The sequence below is a fragment of the Microtus oregoni genome, unplaced genomic scaffold (assembly GCF_018167655.1).
Source record: "Microtus oregoni isolate MIOR12 unplaced genomic scaffold, Mior012 000010F_ref0000083, whole genome shotgun sequence".
Lineage (NCBI taxonomy): Eukaryota > Metazoa > Chordata > Mammalia > Rodentia > Cricetidae > Microtus > Microtus oregoni.
Genome location: NW_024543069.1, coordinates 12721269 through 12745786, shown reverse-complemented (window position 1 = coordinate 12745786; position 24518 = coordinate 12721269). Strand labels below are relative to the sequence as shown.

Below are 24518 nucleotides of genomic sequence, written 5' to 3'. Positions count from 1 at the left end.
GAAGGCAAGGCCCAAGGCTTTCCCCTGTCTTCCACACGACTGCCATGACAGATGCGCCTGCAGTTACACACGAGTGCATGCACACATACAGTTCACCGACGCACAAATATAGTAGCCGATTTTACCTGAATGAGATTTAACTTCACTTGAGGTCTAGTTGCTTTTTCTGACTCATCCAATGCAGAAAACATGGATTGTGATAGGAATTTTGTATTGCTAATTTGGAAAACTTGGAATATAAAATCAACCTGGCTTTAAAATACCGTCATCTCACAGCCTCCAAAGGGCAGTTCAGCCTGTTTCATACGTTGGGACAGAGGGCCTTGGATATGAAACAGTTGACCGAGGAAAGATAAATACAGTCAAGCCTAGAAGCAGTTTTTGTTTTGTTTTGTGGCAGGGTCTCACGGAGCCCAGGCTCCCTAAGTACCATGTGGCCAAAAATGACCCTGAGCTCCAAATACTTCTTTGAGTCCTGGTCGGAGGCTGTATCAGCTGTGACAGGTCTAGAGTCCCCTGAGTGGTCGCTTTGGGAATATCAACAGTGTTGTGAACTTTCCAGTTCTTTACTAACACAACTGAAGACTTGTGTGCTCATCTTATTGTTGTTTCTTAAGATATCACTGAGATGTCACTTAGATTTATATCTTACCTTTGAGAGTCTTTTTGTTCGGTTTCCATATTCGCAGTTGAAACTAATGGGATAAACACAATTGTCCACTAGAGGTCACCTTTCAAGCTGGTTTTAATCAACTACCTTCACTTTAGAGGAGTAAATTCTAGCCTTTTTCTCTCTCTTTTTAATTTTTCTTTTTTCTTTTCCTTCTTTCTTTTTTTGGGGGGGTGGTTCAGAGATTCCATGTAGTCTTTTAGGTAAATGTACCCATACTGATAGATAAGATTTAGGGCTACTCAAAGACCTAGAGGGCAGAGGGAAAGCATGCCCGTTCTCCCATCCACCCCTTGCATCCATGTGCTCGTGCACACGCACAGACACACACACAGACACACAGACACACACACACACACAGACACACACACACACACAGACACACACACACACACTTACTTTGTGCTACTCTGGCCTTCTTCTGGAAAACCTGTTCGATTTTATTTGGAAATTTAGAAAGCCTCACTAGTTTCCCCGCTCCCCCTGGGGTGGAGGTAAGACCATCATTATATAAACAATTGAAGAAGAAGCCAGACATCACACCGTGTACCTGTATATCAGCTGCTAATTTCCTGCAGCATGCAAATTTCATCTTGCCTTGGGCAGAACACACACTGGGGAGAAGCCTAAGACTGTGCAGTAAACAGGAGCCTTGGCAGTTCCTATGGAAATAGAACCGGCTCATTATTCTGCAGGGAGGGGGCTGCTGCCACACTACCTAGTTTCAAACGGTGTCTATAGAAACCCAGGCCAGCAGCAGGTATTTTTAGAGACTAATTTGCACCTATTATGATGATCTGCTAAACACCTCATCTTCAAGTTCCCAAAACATACAACTGAAAATTAGAGTCCTAAAATATAAAAATAATCCATAATCCATATAAAAATGAGGTTCTCTGTAGGACTTGGTAGAAAAGTTGTCAATGAAGTTATGGTAAGAAGAATATATCGTTTCAGTCCATACCATGGAGAGTGTCCCCTTATTTGCTTGTTTCCACCTCCATCTTTGACATCAGCGGATTGAGTTTTCCATGCCAGGTCCTCAGGTGGTTGAACTAGTCGATATGCTTTTGACTGTGTAAGTGCCAGCTCTATGCCAGCTTTTCTGAAAACTTTATCCTTGCAAACATCTAGGCAGGAAGAGTGATCTAAGTTGCCCAAGAAGCCAGGCTTGGTTCAGTGCCAGGCTAAGGTCAGACTCGTCTGTTGACTGAGGTTTTTGTCCTGCCTGGTCCCGCAGCCTTTCAAAGAAACACACAGAGGCCTACATTAATTATAAACTGGTTGGCCTATTAGCTCTGGCTTCTTATTAATTAACTCTTACATTTTATATTAATCCATAGTTCTTGTCTGTGTTAGCCACGTGGCTTGGTACCTTTTATCAGTGAGGCATTCTCGTCTTGAGTCTTCTGCGTCTGGGTGATGACTGCAGCCTGAACCTTTCCTCTTCCCAGAATTCTCCTGTTTTAGTCACCCCGTGCCTATACTTCCTGCCTGGTTTCCCTGCCTACACTTCCTGCCTGGCTACTGGCCAATCAGCATTTTATTAAACCAATACAAGGGACAAATCTTTACAGGGTACAAGATGGTTGTCCCACAGTCCTCATCTGCTTGATACAGCTTGCACAATAACAAAGGGGATGCTCAACCCATCAAAGAAGGAGGTGTTTTTACAGATAGATGTCTTGTTGCAAATATTCTGTCTTTCATTGTCATGTTTATAAGAAGTGTGAGCAATTGCTACCCATCATCACTAAATTACCTGTGGGTACCACAGTTTCACATCTTTGCCTCACCTCTGGGTATGATTCCCACTTTTTTGCCTCCACGCTTCTGCATATGCTCTGCTCCACGAGGAGTTGGCCAGAGGCTGTAGCGTACACCATTACAGAGACCTGGTTCCACTGCAGCTCCTTGCCTCTGTGGAATGGGATTCTTTAGATGAGGCACACAGAAGAGCAGCCTGCAAAAAAGAATGTCAGGCTCCGGTTGGAATAAGCGTGTAATAGACATCTTCAATGCCACACCTTCGGATGTCAGTGTGTAAGAAGAGCTGCTGCGTGTTTTCATCAAGTGAAATGCAAGCTTGAGCACAAGTTAATTTTATCCTCATAAAAACGTTATCATTTTTATCAGCACCACTGATTCACAGTAATGATTTTCGGAGGAAGCTACTTTTTCACTGTAGCTTAAAATAATAAGTGTTAAGCTGGAGTCAGAATAGTCAGGCATCCAAACAAATTATTTTATGTTATTTATGAGTCTCGGGTTTCTTGTTTGTAGTTACAAGTATAAAAAAAATATAATATATCTCATTTTTATCTTCCACTAAGTTCCCATTCTGGTCTTCCAAATGTTGCTGGTGGGGGGGGAGGGTGTACAGTTATCCTGATGCCAGGGCCTTATTTTGGGACTTTTGCCCTTCACTGTAACATGGAGAATGACTTTGATACAGTAGTAGCCTACAAGCGAACTATGAGGGTCCCCATCTGAGATGTCACAACCCAGTAAAGATGCTCATTTGACAAGATAGTTAAAAACACAAAGTAAAGGCAAGAAAGAGATTGGGGGCACTGACATACCAAGAAGTTAAGGGCTGGGAAGGGCTGCACTGCCCACACCTAGGAATTTGCAGTCTGTGGGCCCAACCTCTCCCCAGCAGATGGTAGATGATGAAACTATGATCCAACAGTCGAGGTTTTGAAGATGATTCTCAATTAAACAGAACGCGTCTGCTGGTGACACATACTTCCTTCATCAGAGAGAGGGGCAGCTTCCACTGACATTTCTGCCTCACCTCTCATCCAGAGGACAAACGGGGCAAGGACAGGAATGACCGATGGGCAGTCCTTGAGTCTAGTGATCAGCAGATGCCCCAAATGCACCAGGTGGGTTAGTGTGTGAATGGCAAGTGGTCCTTGATCCTTCCCCGTCCCTTTCTATGCTCAGTGCACACACTTGGTTTAGTCCTGAACGTATTCTGTGAAATCTGACTGTGTCTACTTGCCTAACCATTGTCTAATTCTAACACGTACACTGCCTTTCACCTAGTCCGCTCCTGCATGTTCACTACCTTTGCTTCACGTGTCTTAGGAGTTTCAACTCTCCTGTCTGTTTTTGTTGTCCTTCTGGACCAGAGCTCTCAAGGGCCACAGCAGAACCCCTAGGGAATCTTCGGAAAAGTTTCCCCTACAATTGTCCTGCCTCTCGGATCTCCCTCAAGCCTTAGCCTCCAGCTACGGTGAAGGCTGTTCCACCATCTGTATCCCAAACCCACCAGAACATCCTCCCGAGTGAGCATTTCTCTGTAACCTGGCATTCATGAGTTCCTTTCGAAAATGGAATGAACGCACACCAGGTGTGCCTCATCAACTCCTCCACTATGTGGCTTTTCTGCTACTTCCAGCCATTGCCTTCACATTGCTGTGGGAGCACATTCTGCTCCTTCAGCCAATAGCCTTTAAGATACCAGCCCACTGGGGCGTGGTCTCATACTTTAAAAAGCAGCAGGGACCTTGTGTCTGTCTCTTGCTTCTAGCTCCCGTTCAGGCTGCTAGACTCTGTTCCTATTTGAGCTCAGAGGAGTGTTGTTTAGGACAGTGATCTGTAAGTTTTCCCCTTAAATAAATAACCTTTTATTATCCTAATTCTGAACTGGTGTGGGATTGTTTTACAGCATCATCACACTACCCCTTCTGGTTGCCTTCTTCCCTGATGCCCGCCTCCCATGTAGCTCTCCACTCTCTTTTAACCTTTATTTTTATTTTATGTATGTATAGGTGTTTTGCCTGCATGTCTGTGTGTGCTTGGTGCCTGTGGAGATGAAGAGAGGAGGTCAGATCCCCTGGCACTAGAGTTACAAACGGTTGTTAACCACCATGTAGTTTCTGAAATCTAACCAAGGTCCTCTAGAAGAGAAACCAATGCTCTGAACTACTGACCCTTCTCTCCAGCTTCTGGTCCTGCCCTCATAAACACCAGCAAGGTTCCATACAGTTACCATGGCCTGTAATCCTACCAAACCCTGAGGGCAGACCCCCTGCTTTGAATTGTACCTACTAGAAATTTATTTTTATTACAAGGTTGTAAGAATCAAGGGAGCCATCGGGGAAAGTCCTTGGGGGACGGCGAAGCATCTTCAAAGAATTTGTGACGCATGGACACCAGGATTAGTGACAATACAGGAACCCTCCCCCCTTCTTTAGACTGGACATTCAAGGGCTCTGATGGCCATAGGACTAATTTCACTCCTAACCTCTCTTCCTTTCTCATCCTAAAAAGTTGCATACCTTAAAGCTGCAGGACACCAGTGGTTGGCTTCCCATGTTGCAGAAGACAGTTACAGCCTTCCCGGCCAGCCTTGTTGCTTCTTTTCTGACCCCTGACATTTCACTGGGAATATGTTGAGGTAGAGATTTCTGTCACGTGTACTAATTTATGTATTAGTTTCTTTTCAGAGCCCAGGACTCTTTGCCCTTTACAAATGCGGATTTATATCCCACTTACAAGTTTGAAATGGATGTTTTGCTAAACACGCCTTGTCAGAGCTTCCCATTGGCGTGGCCCTCTGCTCGTCCGTCAGTTCATTGCATTTATTTGATTCATCTCTGTGAGTTTCATGTATCAATAAATGTCCCTGTAAATACTTTAGCCTGTATATACTTCACTGGAGTAAAAAAAAAATGAGTAATTAACTTTTTTGATCTTTTGAGGTAATTACTATATATAATAAAATGCACAAATCTTAGATGTTTTACTCAATGAAGGTTGACAGATGCATATATCTAGGGAAGCAAACAGTCTGCTTTTGTAGCCTCTGCCAGAAAGCCTCCCATGCCCCTGCACATCAGTCTCTGACCCAAGTTCACCTCTGAACTGGTGCTGAAATGATGTCTGAATGTGACTTTTCAATCCTATAGTTACCATTCAAAACAGTTCTCTGGGGCTAGGAAGATGCTCAGATGTTAAGAGCACTTGCTGCTCTTCCGGAGGACCCAGGTTCCAGTCCCAGCTCTCACAGGCTGTTCATAACTAACTGTAACTCCACTCCTGGGGTCTTTGATCCTCTCCTGGCCTGGCCTCCGTGGGCTCACAATGCGTGTGGTGCACAGACATACATACAAGTAAACACCTATACACATAAAATAAGTAATAAATGTGTTGGCGGAGGTTGCTCAGACCCAACAGAATTACACAGAAACTATATTATTTGCACTATCTGAAACTAACCTATCTCTATTAATCTGTGCATCACCACAAGGTCATGGCCTACCAGCAAAGTTTTTGCAGGCTCTGGCTTAGGTGTCTGTCTCCTGTGGCAGCTACATGGCTTCTCTCTGACTCCGCCTATTCTCTCTATATATCTTTTCCTGCCTGGCTATATTCTGTTAAGCCATTGGCCGGAACAGCTTTATTCATTAACCAATGAAAGCAACGCATAGACAGAAAGACCTCCCACACCATAAATGTAAGAGAAAAATTATTAAAACCATTGTGCATTGTGTTTCTCCTATTTACCACAAAAGAAAAAAAAATATTTTTTTTTTGAGATTTAAAAGCCCAACTATTTTACAGCGACATCCACATGAATGTTAACTGAGAAACACTCTAACTTTTTTTCCTTGCACACATACCTTGAATCAAATTTAAATGAAACCACACTCACTGATTTTGGTTTGTACCTGCTTTGGCCTAGTCCAGGTGAGTTGGTTTCTGCTGCATCCTACTGAACGTATCTCTTATTCTATCCAGGCTGCTGTACACTGGACGTTCAGGGGCTCCTAAACAATAGAAATTTATTCTTGTCCTTCTGGAAGTTTGGTAATCTCTGACCGAATCCCTGCAGGGTCAGTGCTAGTGAGGCCTTGCTTGCTGTCACAGATAGCCAGTTCTCACTGCGATCTAATGTGGTAGAGGTGCAAGGCTAACCTAACCCTAAGCCTGGACCATCTTTCGAGAGGACACGGATTCCGTTCATGGGGGCTGCTCCTCTTGATATCTTCACATTGCAGATAAACTGTCTATCAGGAAAGCAGCCTCATTGGGCATAGAGGCCACTCCATTGGTAGGAACCTGGAAAACAGAATTCCTTTCTTGCTTTTCCTTCCTGGAACACTTTTTAGTAACACCCTTCTAACTCAGTTTACATATCTGCAAGGCAAGCATTTTGGATGAAATACTTTCTGGAGGTCCCATCTAAATATGAAATATCAATAGTTTAGGAGTGTTTTTTTTTTTGGCCTTTATTTGTTTTTCGATTTCATTGTGTAGGCCAGACTGTCCACAAACTTAATCCTCATACCTCAGCCTTTTCTATACTGGAATCACAGATGCACAGCACAGTGCAGCGTCTGCTACTCAACTCCACACTTAAATTTTTTAAGTGCGTGTGTATATGTTCATGTGCAACGCACGTGTGTAGATCAGAGGACAGAGTCTGTTCTTCTCTTCTACCTTTATGTGAGTTCCAGGAATCAAACTGAGGTCAGACTTCCCCAGCAAGAGCATCCACCCACTGAGACATCCTAGCTGTCCTTCAGCTCAAATGGTTTCAATGGGAAGTGAAACTAAAAAGAATTGTAACAAAGAATCAGTGTTCTATAGACTGCACTTAAAAAGGAAAGATTGTCAGTCTTTTTAGACAAAAGTAACAGATATTAATGGTTGCTGGCTTGTTTAGCTTAAATGTTCTTGGGGCATCTGGTTTTTGTTTAAAGCTTTTTTTTTTTCTTGCTTTCTTTTTCCTGTACTGGCAAATCATAATTTAAATCATAACATAAAGTCCTTTCCGATGGACGGGCCTGCTAAATGCATCCCTTTTTGTCTTGTTTATACTTTTTGGGAGGGGTGTGATTTGACAGCGTTTGGGATGGCAAGGGTCAGAAATCTGTTCTCTCCAAAGCCCTCTGAGTCACGTCCACCGTCTCTGGAACAGCTACTGTGAAGAGCTCGATCATGTTTAGACTTTAAAAAAGGAAAAAAACACAATACTTGACAAATGTCTCCAGGAGCTTATGTAATAATATATCCCAGAACCCCCAGTTTCAGAGTCCAGAAAGTGATTTTTTCCCCCCAGCTCTGTGCGGAAGTCTATTCCTGTGTCATAGATTCCTTTCCGGGTCTTAGACTTGGGAACCTGAGTCAGGATATCAATGGCCTTTGCAGTGGGCTGCCCTGTCTTGGACAGCAGGGAGTGAGAGCCACACACCTACTCCCTGCACTCCCCATATGGCTCTCTGCTCTGTGCAGACAGCAGGGAAGGCTACAGCATGGGCAGCCTGAGTTACTTGATTTGCTTTCCTGTAGCCTTTGTCTTTCCTCCATCTTGTGTTTGAGCAGACTTGTTACTATCCCCAGACTCTGGCTTTACTAGTGCCTATTCCTTGTCCAGCACGGCCACCTCTCTCTGTACTGGAGGGAAATGAGGCAAGGGATTCTGCAGGACACAGGATACAGTGCCTCTTCCTGTACCCCACTGCTCTAATTTAGAGCCTGTGAGAACACAGGGGTTGGGCCGCTCCTATCCTATTTATTCTACTAGTGAGTTAAGAGACTTGAAATGGGTGTACACGTGGGTGACCATAAAGCTAAATTAAAAAAGTAGCTTAAAATGTTAACCTCAAGAACTTTCTCCTTTAAGGTATGATGGTTTGAAGCTAGTCATGTCTGTTTTGAGGACCAATTACGTCAACAAGGGTCAGAAAGATAATTGTTGAGTTAACGTGCTTGTCACCAAGGCTGATGACCTGGGTTTTATCCTTGGAACCCATATGGTAGAGGAGGAAAAAACTGACCTACCCACTTCCCACGCTCCAGGGCACACCCATCCTACAGGGAGACAGAAATAACGAGACAACAATATGAATTCTTCGGGGGCAACCAAAGACTATAAATGAGGAAATTTTATTGTTTTTTTGCTCTTAATTTTATATAACCAGGTTGAAGAATTTACAGGCCTCCTAGGTACCCCAGAGTCCTAGAGTGGTGCTTGAGACCATTCTGATTGGCCCTGGTTTTCTCCCAGAAATACATGCTCTAACTGGTATTTCATTTGATGATCTATCCCAGGGTTTATCTATGCTATGTTGGGGTGTCTATCTAGTCAAGTCATAGTACTGGGTAATGGACACATGCAAGGCCCTACTTTAAAGAAAAAAAAAAAAGACCTGCAAATTAGAGTTCAGTTTTCATGCAAAGGGAAGATATTATTTTATATTTTTGGTCGTGAGCCCAGCCTTTAACGGCTGAACCATCCCTCCAGGCCAGGAAGATATTATTTTAGAATGGATCTTTTTAGCACATTAACAAAGTAAAAAATTAAAAACTTATGTGGAGAAAGTCTCTGAATTAGTTATAAAAGGTAAATTGAGATTTCGTCAACTAGCAGGTATAGACCCAGCAGAAATTATAGTGCCTTTCACTACCAATGAAATAAAAGAGTTATGGGAAGACAATGAACCATGGCAAAGAGCTTGTGCTAATTTTTTGGGAGAAATTAATAGCAACTATCTTAAAAGCAATAGACTTAACCTTATAAAGAGAACTTCTTGGATTCTTCCATTATAGTGATTCTAACATTTTAATGAGTTTACCCCAAAATTATAGAAATAATGGTTGCATTATATTTTTGTTTGTCTTAAAACAGTTAAGAAAAAAAATGAGATATCATTTTTTTAAAAAACTATAAAACAATACTTACTTTAAAGAAAGCCTGTTTTTTAGTTAGAAAGTTGACAAGACACTGTAAAAAACGCGTCTCTGAAGCAAGAATACAAACCTTGCATGTTAGTATACCCTTTAGCACGGTAGAAGTTCTGAACGGATCTTTAATGCTTGGCTTTCGTAAGCACAAACCAAGCAGCATTAGTGGGCAGGAAGGATGCTGCCTCAGGTTAGGAATGTCCAACTGCAGCATTGATTTGTGTCTGTCTCCCCTCTCTCTCTCTCCCTCGCTGGCCTTTTTCTCTTTAATGAGTGCTAGAATGTTTCCACATCAGTTAACTGCCTTCATAAAGCACCAGAAGGTCACACCAGCCCCAGACAGATCCTTTTCTTTGTGCCTATAATATAATTGGCTGATTGTGCGGGTGATGCGCCCGCCCCCTCCCCCAGGCAGGTCCCAGCTCGGCTCAGCAGCCTGCCTCCCGGTTCCGGAGGAGCAGAGCAGCTCAGACGCTGCCGAACAAGCGAGTGAGCTCGGTGGCTGCGCGCTTCCCAGCACAGGCAGTGCCACTGCGCAGGTTGCTCAGCGGAACAGCATCCATTTTAATCTGCGGGGAGCCCCTGCCTAACCAGGGCGTTCTCCCTCCCGCGCCTGTGGATGCTCGGCGCTTCCCCTGCGCAGCCTCGCCCAGCAGTTCAGTTTTAGGGTCCGCGCCCTAGGATGCTCTGAGATGGTACATCAGGAGAACTGCTCGTACCAGGTAAGGTTGGAAAAGCCTGATTTTAAGGCCCTCGCCCTATGGGAGAGGCCTTCCTCTTCTAGGGCAGCAGGTTGCCTCTTGCTGGATTTTTCAGGGGATTTTGCCATCCTGGGCTCCACTCCCGGCCTTCATTGCATACAGTATCTGAATTCTAATGAGGCTTTCTGGGGAGTAATGGGGCAGAAACACTGCTTCTTTGGCCTTTAAAGCGTTTGTGGAGCACACGGAGGTAAGGCATGCACACTGTAGGTCTGTGCAAATGAGAAACTGCTCTGAACTGTAATTGAATGTAAAGGGTTCATAGACACAACACTGAAAAACAGGATCATTGCTCATTGCATAAGAGGTACATTAGTTAGCATCCAGTTTTAAAGACTGTCTATGAGAAAATTATGAATGTCAAGGGTTCTAATTGATAATCTTAGAATTTTTCATAAGCCAGTCAGCAGGCATTTGGCATTTCAAGTTGTACTCGTATGCCTTTAGTGAACCGGTTTTTATCAGCATGCTCTTTTAAATGGTTAATAGGTAAGCACGGTGGTGCCTGTGTGGATTAAAAACTTCATATAGAAAAAAAATTAATAACATATGTTCCTCTCTTAATGTGTCAATTGGCTATCTGGAGCTAGGAATGAAACACTTCAGACAATTTCCAAAGCTCCCTTCTAGAATGTTTCATAACTCCTCCCTCCCGCTTGTGCTGTGGAGACAACACTGTAAACAGCAAGAGCCGTTCTCAGAGAAATCACTCTGGGCCGTGGCAGGCATGATTGGCTCACATCCTGGGTGGCTGGTCTTGGGGTCTTACTCACCTGATGGAGTTTCTCCGAGACCAGCCATCCTAACAATGCCTCTTCCTCATGAGCGGTAGTGCTACTTGAGACAGGTTACCTTGAACAGGTGTTTCTCTGAGGGTCAGATTTCACAGGGTGTATGTCTGCAGGCAGAATGGTTCATTTCACAGGACTCCCGGCAGCTGTTGCTAGCCTAGAGATGCATGCCTGTAAGAGATGTTTGTATGGTATTTTTTTTATGCTTAATAATTGGAATTTTATAATCAGGGACCTGTTTTGTAGTGTTTTCATCTTACGGGGCATTTTTAGTTACATGCATGAATCCTTAAGTATCAAGATTTGTTCATCACAAGAATTCTTTCAGAGAGAGAGACAGAGAGCCGAGAAAAGAGCCACATATTTAGGGTGGGGAACGCCAGGCATCCACGGAGAGTCTAGTGTGTGGGTGGCTCCATATGGCTGCAGGAGATTAAATTATTGTCATAATTAAAATAGTTTTTCATCTCTCTTTTCAGAGAAGCTCTGTAATTTATGTTGGAGGGCAGATGACTAGAGGATCACCCCCTATATTTTCTCATTAGGTCGAATGTGAAGTCATTGTTTTTGGGGGGAGGTGAAAAAATGGTCAGCATCAGCGATTTCATCTGGAAAGGGAGGGGCCGTGTTAGCCTAATGTTTCTTCCAAAGGAAGACAGATAGCTCTGACTTGATAAGAACTCAATATTTAACAGTGCCACCGTGTATTTAATAGTCTTGAGGTCTCTATTGCTTATTTCCACAGTAAGATGACGTGTGATAGGTTGATAACAGTAGCTAATACACAGCGTGTCAACAATGGAGGTTGGTAGAGGAGGCCTGTGTGTAGACTTTTGAAATGCTTTCCTTCAGAGATAACTAACAAAAACAGGAGCGTCAGCCTTGGAGCCAAGTCTCAATCCTGCTTAGAAACCTGAGTTTTAGAGCCCATCTGGCATCCTGTATGACTGGGTTTAGAAAAAGTGATTTCTCTACAGTCTTAACTTGATGTGGTCTTAAGTAACTGGTGATATCAACAAACTGATTTTTTTTTCCAGAAACTTTCCCGTCCCCCCTCCCTTTTTTTAAAAAATGAGGGCCTGTTTATTTGTTAGAAATGGCAATGCAGAGTGGTTGTGGCATATTGCTTAGGTTAGTGGGGTTTGGGTTTGGGAGGAGGGGTTGTTTTGTTTTTTAAACAGAATCTCACTATGTCGCCCTAGCTACTATGAAACTCACTATGTGTACAAGGCTGGCTTTGAACTCATAGAGATCATCCTACCCCTGTGCAAACTGCTCCCAGCAGGCTAGCATTTTTAATGAGTTAACAGAATTTCATTGGAGGATTGATTACTTTCTAAAACTGAGAATTCTAGAGACATTCTAGTGTAGTGGTCGTGAGTGGGAGTTCAGACCCCACTCTCCTGAATTTTGCATGCGTGTTTTGCTTCATACACATATACATACACACACACACGCGCGCACACACACACATATATAGAGAGAGAGGGAGTGAGGGAGAGTATGTTAGATTTAGACCACTACCGTTGCTGTCACTCTCATTTCAATACTTCCTTGTCTCAGTACTTACTCTTCCATCACCCACAGCTTGTTTTCAACACAGTATGCAGACAACGTTGTTAAAGTCTGAGCAGGTACCATGTCTCCAGTTTTTTTTTGAAAGTTTATCATCCCACTTAGAAGAGGAACCCAGTTGTTCACAGGGCCTGGACTTACACCAGTGTCTCCTGCACCCCCTCCCCATTTCCTCCTTGTTCCATTTGCCTTTACTCTTCCCCTGTCAGCCCCTCTGGTCTCCCTGGTGCACCCCGCGCCCTTACACCTTCTGTAGAGTTGTCCCATTTGGCGTTGGGTACACACTTGTGCTAAAACATTTTTCATCCTTTGTCTGAAATTCACAATGCTCCGAGCAGTCGTGGGGGGCACCAGGCAACCTTCCCTGACACCTTGCTCTCTCTCTTCTGGCCTTTTCTGGAGTATCACATCTTTGGGTGGCGGCATCTGTACACCACACTCCACAAGCATCAAGTTTTCCTAGTTCTGTTCCAACATTTTGATTGCAGTTCCCAATTTTGTTTTTCTACTGAGCGTTTATTACCTACCATTGATCGGTGCAGATTTGACCTAACTGTTTGTCCGTGGTCTGTTTCCATTGCTGTATGAAGGTGGGTTCGTTTCTAAGTCCTCAGGTACCACAGGCAGATGTGTCTGACCAAGTGGAAAAGGCATTGCACACACTCATCTCCTTCCCTCGATGGACTCGGCTGTTATTCTGAGCAGGTTCCCCTCTTTCCCTCCTATGTTAATTTTCTCATCTCTGAAATGGGTTTTTTTTTGTTTTTGTTTTTTTTTTTTTTTTTGCCTGTTGACACCACATGAGAGTTGTCTGGTCTCCTTCCAGAGGCCCCCTGTCTGCACAAATCGGTCATCCCTCATTAATTCAGAGCCACCTTGCCTGTGCAACTGTGTCTTCTGTAGTTTTGGACCCTCGTCAAGCCATGTGTCACTTCGGTCTCTACTGATTCAGGCTGATAGAATCAGTTCTCCTCTATTGATGATTGTGCTGCCCCCAAGTTTGTGTGTCTCTGCCAAAGCAAGTATCTTCTGTGCTCCAAGCAACTGAAACCAAGGGCGAGTGGGCAGAGGAACCCTGCTGCAGAATTTTTCATGATAAAGTTTCAGGTCACCCTGCTTTTGTCACGCCCCTCCCAGAGACATGTGTTGACATTTTCGGTCTTCACCCTGTTGGAAGAAAGAGCTGTCGACTTCCATTTTTCCAGTCTTGGGAGGAAGCCAATCTCTTCATGAAAGAATCTTGCCCGCTGCTTCAGGCCTGGAAGCCTTCAGAAGGCCCAAATTCTTCTAAATGCTTTTTTGATAGACAGCTTAGAAATATTGTTAACTTGTAAGCACACATTTAGGTCAAGGGGTCCACTGAGCTTAAAAATTCCCAGATATTTTTTTCTCTTCTCATGCAGTTTTGTTTTGGGGGTAAGGGCACACTGAAAACAACGGCAGGCTTTCACCCCTCCCTTGCTGTCGCTTAAATGGCGGGCTCTGATCCAGATCACACCCTTGAATTCCGAGCCACTGTGGGAATGGAGAAAAGATAAAATGGCCCTCTTCTGCCTCCTCCCCAGCCATAGAGTCCCTCCTTCCGGTATGAGCAGGAATCTTTAACGTTTCTCTGTTCCCTTCAGAGTTTGCAGACCCTTTGCCTGGCATTCCAAGCCTGGCAGACATCCAAACCCTGGACAAAGTACTCCTCCCTTCCTCCCTCCCTCCCTCCCTCCCTCCCTCCAGATCTGATGTTCTCCCCACATATTCTCCCTGCTGCGCTGCCTCCAGCCAGGATGCCCTTCCACCCACACACCACCTGCCCACACCTTGTGCCAGCAACTTTCAAGGCGCAAATGCCACCACCACCTCCCGCAGAAAGCTTCCTCCTCCCCGTGAAAATGTCTCCCCAGCACTCTTCTTCTATTAGGACCTCCGTACAGTGCTTAACCAGGGATCTGCCTCTCCGACTAGAGACAAGCCCCTGTATCAATTTCTAGAAGGCTCTGCCGTACACAGAGAGCATGTGTCTGTTAAATGCCTGCTGGACTGAGCTGCATTTGCTGCCACTGGTATGTTCGGAGCCCCAAGAATTGGAGAGCTATGCATATCTCTCCCTTGCAGCAAAGCTGACCCCAGGACTACACAGAGCAGCTACCAGGCCTCTGAGTTTTTGTCACTAATGCTCTAGACATCCTGTATGCCAGAACAAGACACAGGGCAGTGCGCAGCCAATGAGTAAAGGAAGTGCACACACACCCAAGCCCACCAAGGGATAATGCATGAAGCGCCTGCATGCCTGCTCATTTCACCCCAGGATTTTGCCAGGGTGAAACCCGGGCTCTACTCTCAGGTACTTTTGCACTTTTTTTCCTATAAAGTTTATTATTATGTAAAAACCTATGCAAATAAATAAAAATATCACGCACCAAAATTAACCAGACCCAAAGTCTACACAAACTTAATGAACTCCTATACAATTAGAATTGACATTCCAAAACGGAAACGGTGAAGCTTCACGTGAAGTTTTACACTTTCAGTGTTGAATGTGTTTTATTTATTTTATGCACCTATCCACCACCCAGTCAAACAAACGAGCAAACAGACCCACGACTATGAGAGTGAGAAAAAGATTGAGTTCCACATCCTCTTTCCTAACTCATGCTCCCAGCCCTCTCTACACTTCGCTTTCCTAGCTCACATCAAGGATTTTGCCAAGGCAAAGCTCATGGCCTCTCTCCAGGCACTTCCACACTTACTCAGAACTACCCTTCTCCCACCGCCCCCGCTTCTCCTCAGTCCCTCTCCCTACCTGCACCTCTGCTCAGGACCAAACCCAGGGCCTCCCGAGTACAAGGCTACTGCCCTTCCGCCGAGCTGTCTCATCTATCCCCCAGTCTTTTTTTAGTTTTGACTTTGAAACCCTGCAGCCTAGTGATCCTGGTGCCTTAGCCTCCCAGGTCGCTGAAATGACAGGCTCGCCCTACCAAGCCCAGCTGCTGCTTCTGCTAATACATGAAGTTTCCTAAAGTCTTGTGTTTCTGTATGTAGCTGTTTTCTTGTGGGAGACAGGTGGAGGGCATGGTGCACGATTTGCCGGGGGCTTGGCTCTCCCCACCACCTTGTGAACTCAGGTCGTCAGGCTTGACAGCAAACACTTCTCCCTGCTGAGCCCTCTCAACTCGCCCCTCGCCCCAGCATTTTACTGCATCCCTTTACGATACAGAGGAGTAATTTCACTGCCTCCTGAGCACTTAGTTTTCTGGAGCAAAATGTTGTGGATGTGGCCTGCCCAGCTCACAAAACAAAAGATACCCTATCTTGGTCTCGGATGCTAAGCCTAAGGAGCCAAGCCGTGTAAGTAGTTCATCAAGATACCCTCAGACTCTCAGTTAGAGAAAGCAGTAAACAGTCGTGCAAGCTCAGATTCTGGTGGATTGTGTGATGGTTGACAGAAGCAGAGAAATCCATCTATCCCCGTTGGCACCAGCTCCTTTCCTTCTTCCTTCCTGTGAATGAGAGAACAAGGTATCAAGATGAAGTTCATCCTAGGGTCCCAGGATAAGCCTCGGCTCATCCGCACAGGGGAAGAAAACAACACTTCAGGCTTTCTAATGCACGGTTTTGATGCAGGGTTTTAAATACAAGTTCAGTGAAGTCATTTTCTTGATGAGTCTGTAGATTTTGCCCTAGCTGGAAAGTTTTTGTTTCCATGGTAGACGGAGCTGAGATGCTTTGTCTTCGTCTTGAGATACAGTTTCCTTTCTAAGAAGGTGGTAACAGTAATGAGAAAGTAATTCAGGGTATAAATAAATCTTATGTTTGTTTTAAGCCAAGATGTCTGAAAAAGACTAATTCTGGGCTCCCTCACAAAACTACTGGCAAGTGACAGGTGCTGGGAAGATGGCAAAGGGTCAGCTGGGCTCCCACTATGGACTTCATCAGACACAGACAGGTAGCACAGGGCATTCTTGTTAGGGCTCCGTCTTCATGAGTCAGAAGACATCACCATCTAAAGAAGTAAAGTTTTAAAGCTCATTCTAATCCAAAGATCAGTTATATTCTCTTTGAAGGGATGGTGGTGATGGGGGGCGGGGGAAATGGGACATCTCTGCGGTACAAAGTCACCGTACCAGAGCTTTTTGGAGAGTAGAAAGCCCACATTCGTTCATATATATATATATATATATATATATATATATATATATATACACATTCATATATACACATATGGATGTGTGTGTATATATATAGAGAGATACAGATATAGATATATAGATATGCATATATATATGGATGCACATATAAATACATAATCTTGGATGAGCACTCACAGTCTCACAAACAGAGGGAAGCATTAATAGAGCTATATACCAACCAAGCCATTTTCCATTATATATTTATATTCTCTCTACCGGGGGGAAATTTGAAACTTTGATGCACACTGTATGGCAGCTTCAGAAACCACTAAGGCTCCCGAAATAGAAAGTAATTTGACAAAACTGCTGGCATTCTACAGAAAGCAGCCCTGGGGAAGCCCAGTGGCAGTCAGTGGAGGAGAGCCATTATGGGGCGGGACACAGAGAGACGTAATGAGGGCATTAGCGGTCCTACCTGGAAGCCGGGCTGCCGGCTGGCAGAAGGAGTGCAGAGGTGTTTCTGGTACGTGGGATTTTAGCCTGGCGGGAAGATTTATGAACGTGGACTTCGCTCTTTGGATGTGGAAACACATTTGATACTGGCTGCTTCCAGTACTGCCTCCCCGTTCCCGAGCCTCCCAATGTCACTATTTTAATGTTTTTAACTTACATTTAAAAAGCGCTGCAATTTTTCATGGATTTTCTAGCCATAAGAGTATCTTTGTTGAAAAATCTAACCAAATTCAAATGAGCTTTACATCAAAAAAATTTATTTGGAAGGAGATTATAGCGCTGAAGGTAGAATGGGATGTTAAAAGGTGGGTTTGGAAGGCTGAAGGGTTAAAGACGATTAGCTGGAGTTCCCACCTTTGAACAGGAGAGGCTTTTGACAGTCCGTAAGTGATTTCCCAGTAATGCACTCAGGGTTCTCGGAGTCAATAATTTCCACCAATGGCTGATAATGATTATTTAAAAGCATTAGATCACATGAGAAATACGCCTTGCTGTTCAGAGCATGGCTTGGCGGTCTTGGATTTCAGGGTAGGGACTGATTCTGAGAGGCCATGAGCACGTTTTCTGAGAGAGCATTCGTATCTGGGCCTCACTTCTTCCCGGGTAATTCCCTTTAGGCCATTCTCTGTAAGAAGGACGTGCGGTGTTGGCCTTAGCTTACGTAGGTACTTCAAAGCCCCCCATGTATGTTCAGTTCCTGTCTGCCAAGGTGGTGGCTGGTTTTGTTTCGTCCGGTTCTGTGTGCGTTAGGACCACTTTTTGCAAATGAAATTTATTACAGTGTTGATCTCGGGCAACAAAAAGCAGAGTCTTGCCAGCCTGTTTGGAAGTGCAGTCTGAAGCAGAAGAAAGACAGCAAGTGATGATTTCCTTTCCCTACGCTCCCCAGCAGTACTTCAGAAATGGAAGATGCATTTAGAAATCACAGGGCTTTCTCTTCAGATGTGCAGCCTCTGATGTGGGGGGCCTCCAGCAGGACCTGAGAGTTTGTGTTCTAGAGGCCTCTATGCTTTGTCGACGCCCTGCTCCAAGAGTGACCTAGAGAAAGAAAACTCTAGAACGCGTCCAAGATGGCTTTTGTCATGCATGACAGGACACTGACTGTCGGGTCACCCGGAAGGGGTTTGCAGTGAGCCTGTGTGCTGAGAACTCATCTAGGGAGTTGTTGAGTAGTGGCCCTGCTTCTGGAGACTTTGGCAAGCTTCCGCGTCCCTGCTTCAGGCAGTGGCACGGGGCTGCTTGCCTAAGTACAGCACTTGCGTGCGATGAGAAATGAGCGGTGGACCAGGAAGGTCCTTCGCGTGTTCCCGACGCTCATCCTCGTTGTCATTGTACAGTCTGAGAACTTTCCAGGGTGGATTCAAGGGTCCTGTTTCTAAAAGAGAAAACATTATTTACATATGTGTTTATATGTTTGTATGCATGTATACAGTTAATGCATTTTTAGTAATACATTGTGTATTATATACATGCAAAATGCAAATGTATTTTTTGTAGAATTTGTATGTATTAATGATAAAAGCTTAGTTCTCCTGATTTAAACTGTGTACCCAGTTGAAATGAAGGTAAAAAGGTATTGTTAGAACTTTGTGTGTCTTAATGTCCTCTCAGCTCTAAATGTTTATTGCTTTTGTCACACTTATTATTGGTTGTAGGTTGCTTAGTGACAGGATGGGAGCCCGAATAAGAGACTAAAATTGAACCTCAAATGGGGGAGGGGGATCTAGAAGTGAGTCCGGCTATAGTAACATTGTCTCTGCTATGGAGAAGTCCATTCTAGGCTCTACCTTGTAGGGTGTGTACAGTCTTCCTGACCGAGCTACCCTGCACGCTGAGGGAATGGCTAGGATAAACATCCTCCAGGCAAGTGGCTGCCCTCCTTCCTCCGGCCAGACTCATGCGGGTCCCACAGACGACATGGGTTGGAAAACACTAATGTTAGCTGTGACTGCTTCTCACTGTTCACATGTGTGCCAGCTCATGCACTGACCACTTAGCCTATGCAAGGCCATGTCACAGACACTGTGGGATGAATCAAATGAGCAAGCGCAAATCCCTATCCGTAGGGAAAAAAAAAGCCTAAAACGGTAAAAAGCTGCCTGAAAGGGGCCACTGTGACTCTGAGCGTGCCATGGTGAAGCAGAGAGGAAGATTTTCCAGACTGTGTGCCGGGTCATGAGGGCAGCAGCTTTCCTTTTATTTCCTGAGGCAGCAGCAGGAGGAGGTGTGTGGCAGAGCGTGCTGGGGGTTCCAGATGTATGATTTCGAAAACAACTCAGCATCTAACGTGGTTACCAGGGAGGGCCGCTGGATTTCTCTTCAGTGCGTCCTAATTTTTTAAAAAAATACACTTTCATCATGCCTGTTTATTGCTTACTGGGGCGGCCAGTAGGGGGCTGTAGCACACCCATATACAATGGGGGCCACCAAGGCAGAGGACCTAGGTTCAAATTCCTGCCTGACTACTGCCTAGCTACCATGCCTTGCGCGTTATTTAACATCGCTGTGTGCCCCTAATGCAGCTCACAATAATCCATACTCCATGGGGTTAATGAAATGATTAAAGATGTCGGAGGCACAGGTAAGGTAGCTGGCCCCGGTAAATGACAGCTATTGTCATGTGGTCACATGCTGTGTAAGAAGATGTATGCTTCCTGCTTCTTTTGTTTCAACCCCGCCTCCTCTGTCCAGACTAGGAGACAGAGGACCATTCAAAGCAGAGCATCGCTTTAACCCCATAGCCTTGATCTCCATGACTGCTCTGCACTGTGACCGCCAGCCCTAGCCAGCACTCAGGAGTCACCATTGTCGCACAATCCAGGACACTTCCAGCCTGCAAATAGGGGATCCCATCTGGAATGAGGGTCCTTGGGTTTGGACCTGCCCAAGACAGGGAGACCTCAGCAAAGGAGGAAGCCCTTGCAAGTGTGGCCCACAAGATGAAACTTGTCTCCGTGGTACCTGACAAAAGGGCTATTCATCCCCTTGGGAGGGGAGAGGGCTGGCTGGGAGGAGGATGGAATAAAAGGGTTTAGATTTGGATCTGGGCTGCGAGAGGAAAATATTCGCCTGATAGAAGCAGTGCTACCGTAAAGCCCACGGAGACATGTTTATAGCCCAAGTCCAACACAAATTGAATTTAAAAAATATTTGTGGAGAGAAATAGGTAAAGAACTAAAGGTGAGCCTGTCAGAAGAGGTTAAGATGCCAAGCAAGGTCGCATCGGATGGCATTTCGCTTCAGAACTGTTCTTAACGATGTTGCAGTTGCTAGGGAATGCGTATTGGAGAATTGACTGACTGGTACATTTGCAGTTTTCTGTGGGAGCGTGTCAGGAGGTAAGGCCTGTTGCTAAGTGGAGGCTTGGCCTTTGCGTTCCTCTGTGGCTGGCTTTTCCTGCAAACTGTTGTTTTGAAGTAATGGTCTATTATTTATATTTTAGTTTATAGAAGTATTAATTTGATGTGTGTGTTTATGCTCAGGCATGTGCCTGTGAACTCCTGTTTGTCTGCTCCTTTGAGCCAAACATCGTCCAGCTGTGGTCCTTGCCCTGACTGCATGCGAAACCCATAAACAAAACCAGAAGCCATGGGAAAAGGGTAAAGGGAGCCATAGAAAAGAAAGCGAGCGTCTGTGGAAAAGCCGGCCACTGGCTGAATCGCAAAGAAAAGTTGATGGATCCCTTTCTCTTGCCTACATTACGAGAACAAAACCAAGCTCCTGGGGCAAAGAAGGTTTTCTCTGGATAGGAATCAACTTAAGTCTTGGGCTAGTACTCATTCCAGATGATGAAACTTTTACTCTCACTTTAAGAAATCATTTGGGGGAAGGGGGAAAAAGAAAAGAAAGAAATGAAGTGGTTCCTGGTGGCTGTGGGAAAAAGAAGAATGGTGAACATCTGTCCCACAGGTCACTCTAAATGACAGTTTTTATTCTGCGTGGAGCAGCCGACTCAGCTCACAGTGGGATCTCTCAGGCTGCAAGTTTTCGCATCTATTTTTATCCCACGGTCTACTGGCTGCAGGGTAGGTTCCTTGCCTCCCCAAGCTCCAGCTCCCATCGGGCCCTGAACTGAACTCGGGTCAGCTGGCTGGCTGGAGCTCGGTGTCTCTCTTGTCCCTTTATGGGAGCAGGAAAGGTGTTGTGGAGAAGAATCTGGGCCAGATCACTCAGGGAAGGTGACAGCAGATGGTGGGAAGGCTGGACTCTCAACAAGCCGATTGTCAGGGACGGAGAGAGAGCCTGAGAGCAGGCAGCTGCCCAGCACCCTGGAGAAAGAAGCCAGGCAAGCCGGGCGGGGCAGCGTCTGAGGCAGAAGGGGGCAAGGACACTGCCACCAGGCGCAGGCCAGGCGCTTAGCTGGCCCTCCATGCCAGCATGAGTGGTAACCAAGGTGCTGGGCAGTTGGCACTTCAGCCCGTCAGAATTCATGGGACACTATTTCTTAAGTGAAATTCTAAAGAGTTAAAGGATGAATTTGGACAGTGATGGAATGGATGGCGTCATCAGCCAAGAATCCCCATTGGATTTGGAGGGGAATTATAAAAAGGTAAGGGGGGAGCTCTTTTGTTTATAAACAATTGGACCATTTTTCTAAGTGGGAGGAAAGTTGCCAAATTCCACACACGGTAAAGAAAAAAACCAAATGCACAGAATTAACCACAGCAAGCTCTGAGAGTTCCCCATTTTCCCAGCCTATAGTCTTTCCTATACCAACAGCTAAGCCATACATGTTACTGTTCTGAAGTTGAGAGAAATTCTACTATTACTTCATTGCTAAGCAGCGTTTTGTGCAAAGGAATTCCTTTTTAATTATTGATACTTTAACAGTTTGGTACAAGGTAGGTTCATTACTGGGTAGGGCTAACTGATCTAAGTTTGTTGTTCTTAACAATGAAAAAAACAGAAAGTTTTACGGAGAAGTCTGGGATCTTAAAACAGTTGATACAAGGTGAATTTTCTGCTCGCCTTTTCTTTCGAAAGCCAGTAAATATATTTTGGGAATGTTTTATGTGGTGATTGTCTAGTAATAACAGGCCCAAGTAAAAATAGCCTTAGTTATATGGGTGAGGTCATGAAATCAAGCTACAAATATATACTTGTCTGTCCACAGAAACCCAAACACACACTGCCCTTCTGTTCTTATTTGACAAAAGTCAAGTGTAGTTCATAGCCGGACGGCATGAAGAATAGGAACCTCCATTGTGGACTTGGAAACACAGATTTTATTTTCCTTCAGAAGTAAATTAGGATGACTACAGTCTGACAGAACAGTAAAATTTGCTGATCTTTAAAAAAAAAAAATCCACCAAAGATGTCATTAGTGTTTTCCCCCAGGGTGAGAATTAGGAAGAAGGTTCTAGTATGTTCATTCTTCAATACGGTCAGCTGTGATATCTCCATCTTAAACCCAAGACTATGTGTGAGAATGGCGGCTCTTTAAGGGATTTGCTTTCTTTCTTATTATTTCATAATTGTATTATTTTTCCAGTGGGTAAAACTTATATATGCAGGAGGTCTCTGACCGGGCCATGTTACCCCGTGAATTTTTCAGCCCTTCTGCTCTCCACCAAGGGGCTAAGTGCTCAAGTGTGTTGAGCTGGTGTCCTGAAACCCTAGCTGTCCACCCTTCCCCTACTTGGCGGAAGCTGGGCTACAAAAGACACTCAGGACTTTCTGCCACCAGTCAGATCGCTTACCCAGCCCTGCAGAGCAAGGGTGTCCATCTCTTGTGTCCTGTTTTCCAGTGCCAAAGAACGGGTCATAGTTTTCTTTGTCAATTCTTTTTTTTCAGATTTAAAAAAAAAAAGTCAAGTTCACACTAAGGGAAAATGAAAGGTATACTGTTGCTAATTCGCTAACAATAAAATCCTGAGCACTGTCCTTGGGTCCTACCCAGAAACAGCCAGGGAACCAGCTGCCCAGAATAAGTGCTACGCTAGCAACCTGAGACAGGGCTGGCCAAAGCGGCAGACATGTGGGACCCAAGGAGCTCTGGGGTGAAACCTTCAACGAAATATAGTATCGCCCACCATGAAGCAGAGGCAAGGAAAGCCATGTGTGATTTCAGGAGAAATAGCACCTAGCAGGTTAGTTCAAAACAAACAACCTATCAGGTGAAACTTGTAGACACGTGGCGTGCCCCGAGGTAGGTACCGTGTTCGGGACCCTAAGCGTGAGTTGGCTCCTCGCCACGTCGGCTTGCCTTCATGTTTGTGCAGTGTTACTGATGCTCGTGGTCACGGTGAAGGCTTCATTACGCTTGGGGGAAAAGCGTAACTTCACTAAGAGATTCTAGTGAAGTAGAGGGGCATAGGCCTTTTTTCAAAGTGCAAAGCTGAGAAAAAACAGTTATAAAAATCACTTTACCTGGAATGTCCCTTTTCAAAGTTTTTTTTTTCCTCTAATATTCTCGGTCTTTGGTTGACTAATGAAAAAAAAATACCCATAAAAAAAGGTACTCTCACACATATTTTGACCTTGCATCCATCAGTTAAATGTATCAGAGCCTGTGCCTAAAGTATACATTTGTTTTATTCCAAAATTATATTAATTTACCATTGTAAATAAAAATGTTTGAAACATACACGCAGATAGCTAATTGAGAGAATAAAATACTTATAAATGAGATCTTCTTTTCTTTTCTGTGACCTCTTCCATCATTGAAGTCCATCATCAAAAGAGGCAGACAATCAGTGCTGGCTGCCCAGGAGCCATACAATTCCCTGAATGCATCACGTTAATAAATACCACATGCGTACAGGGCTTGTTTCACAGAGCTGTTTTAAAGCAGACAAAGATCCTTCAGGGGGGAAAGGTCACTTTTCCGATGACTAAAATTAGATTCACCAAGACAGAGGGCGGAAAAGCATATGCATCTGTCCCTTCTCCTTGGGGAAGGCCCTGCTTGTAGGAAAGAGGTTTCATTAAGAACCTCTTTATTCAATAACAAGAGTCAAGCCACACCCAATAGAGAGCAGATCCTAGTGCTGGGGAGGAAATGTGGTGATCTTAGCCATGTGGAGGGCATGTGCTTAGCCCAGTAGCCCACTACTTCCTGCTGTGCTAAGGGGACTTCCAAGTCGCTGCCCAAGAATCCCACGGAAGCTGGAGCGGCAGCTCAGCGGCATACACCTCACACAGGCCCCAGGTGTGGCTCCCAGCACCCACATGGCAGCTCACAGTGACCTGTAAGGCCAGTTCCCAGGGATCTGACACTCTCCTCTGGCCTCCTCAGATACCAGGCACACATGCGTACTGGCAAACACGCGTACTCATAAAAATATTAATAACTCTTAAAAAGAGGAAGAACCACACAGCTTGTGTCGGGACCAGGAGACCTTCAGCATATGGTCACCAACCTCACTCACCCCCCCCATCATCCGTC

The 24518-nt window shown here is 44.8% G+C and overlaps 1 protein-coding gene across 4 annotated transcripts in view; it reads left to right on the top strand.

Annotated features, from left to right (window-relative positions):
- The window catches only part of LOC121452801 (IQCJ-SCHIP1 readthrough transcript protein), a 642993-nt gene that overhangs the window by 578664 nt on the left and 39811 nt on the right, over positions 1-24518 (top strand). Inside the window, exon 1 of one of the 4 annotated variants that reach the window (XM_041659066.1) lies at positions 9808-10092. The exons of 2 other annotated variants lie outside the window; for them this stretch is intronic. In XM_041659066.1, the coding sequence (XP_041515000.1) occupies positions 10063-10092 (30 nt within the window). In that variant the 5' untranslated portion in view covers positions 9808-10062. Of the gene's footprint in view, positions 1-9807; positions 10093-21357; positions 21681-24518 lie in introns of those variants that run through there. One more of the 4 variants, XM_041659065.1, reaches the window with a different exon arrangement.